At 63.8% G+C, this 1,441-nt stretch overlaps 1 protein-coding gene across 1 annotated transcript in view; it reads left to right on the top strand.

Annotated features, from left to right (window-relative positions):
* Nucleotides 1-435: 435 nt before the first annotated feature.
* Nucleotides 436-1,441, top strand: part of Phip (pleckstrin homology domain interacting protein) — a 154,632-nt gene continuing 153,626 nt past the window's right edge. The window contains exons 1-2 of the mRNA XM_008827171.3: nucleotides 436-1,210; nucleotides 1,317-1,375. Of these exons, the coding sequence (XP_008825393.1) occupies nucleotides 1,171-1,210; nucleotides 1,317-1,375 (99 nt within the window). The 5' untranslated portion in view covers nucleotides 436-1,170. The remainder of the gene's footprint in view (nucleotides 1,211-1,316; nucleotides 1,376-1,441) is intronic.

A 1,441-nucleotide genomic window follows, 5' to 3' on the forward strand; every position in this document is an offset into this window, starting at 1 on the left:
CTTCGGTAGGTTCATCGATCTGTCAGTAATTTACCTCCAGATCAGTTAGAGATAAATATTAGCTAGCGTCCTCTCCTTCCGTTCAGGTTTAAAGGATCCCTTCTTGTGAACACTTTAGAAAAGCTTTGAGGGTCTTCGCTCCCAAATCCCTCATTAGTCATCACTAGCCTTTTTCTAACCAGGAAAAAAAGACGAGGTGAAGTCCAAATCTGGAGTTCCTCCGGCCCCTTGAACAATACACAAACATTATTAAAAACGCACGCTTCGGGCAATGGTAGTAATAAAAGAACTATGCAGAGGTGGCTTCAGGAAATAACGGGTTTGCAAACGCCGAGTGTCTCACAGAAAGCAGCCCGAACCTCTCCTGCGATCTACTGCACTCCAGTAAATTACACACCAATTGCACAGGCTGCAGAAATCACGCAGGACAAGACTTACACGGATGCCAGCCCGCAGCATTTATACCCGTGCACATGGCAAGGCAGAGCAAACACTAGCATTCCAGCCGGGCAGGGCAGCGCGAGCTCGCCTCGCCCATCCCGGAGTGCTCCCTGCGTGTGTCTGTGTGCGCGCTCGAGGGCGAGCCGGGTCCTCCCGGCATTTCCCCGCGCTGGGCAGTTTGGCTTCATTTGTTTCCTATTTCTGCTACATGGAAACTAACTTCCATCTCAGCCCAGCCAGCGCCACCGAGCAGAGCGGTGCTGCGGCTCCGTGTGCGTCAGATCCCTCCGCGCCTCCGTGCGCGGCCCCCTCTTCCCGCAGGCGGCCTCCTCCGGGAAAGCGCCTCCCCGCAGGCCACGGTCGGCGTCGACATCGGTGCGGCTCGCCGAGTAGGGACCCCCGCGGAGACCCGGGCCCAGCGAGGCGAAGACGGCGCGGGCGCAGTCCGGGCGGTGGGCACTCCTTTTCCCGCGGGGGGCGGGGGCGGCGGAGGCGCGGACTCCTTTCTGCGGCGGAGGGATCCCGGCGGAGCGGCCGCGGCCCGACCGCTGCCTCAGAGTTGTTGTTTCCTCCTCCTCCGCCTCCGCCTCCGCCGCCGTTGCTTGAATGGTGGAGCCGAGGCTCGGCTCGTGAGCACACACTGACAGCTACAGGGCAGGCGGCGGCCCCGTCCCCGCGTCCCCTCGGCGGCGGCGTGTCCCTCCCGCGGCCCCGAAGTGACCCCTGAACATGTCTCGAGAGCGGAAAGGCCTTTCGGAGCTGCGATCGGGTAAGTCGGGAGCTGCGGGGCCGCCGCACCGGGCCGCCTCGCCCGCGGGCCCCCGCCCCCCGCGCGGCCGCTCAGCCGGCTTTTCCCGTCCCTCTCTCCCGCGCAGAGCTCTACTTCCTCATCGCCCGGTTCCTGGAGGATGGACCGTGTCAGCAGGCGGCTCAGGTAGGCGGCACGGGCTGACCCGGCCCGGCCCGGCGCTCGCGGGGGCCGCCCGCGGGCATGGGGGAG

This window comes from Nannospalax galili, unplaced genomic scaffold, assembly GCF_000622305.1.
Source record: "Nannospalax galili isolate Female #2095 unplaced genomic scaffold, S.galili_v1.0 scaffold613, whole genome shotgun sequence".
NCBI lineage: Eukaryota > Metazoa > Chordata > Mammalia > Rodentia > Spalacidae > Nannospalax > Nannospalax galili.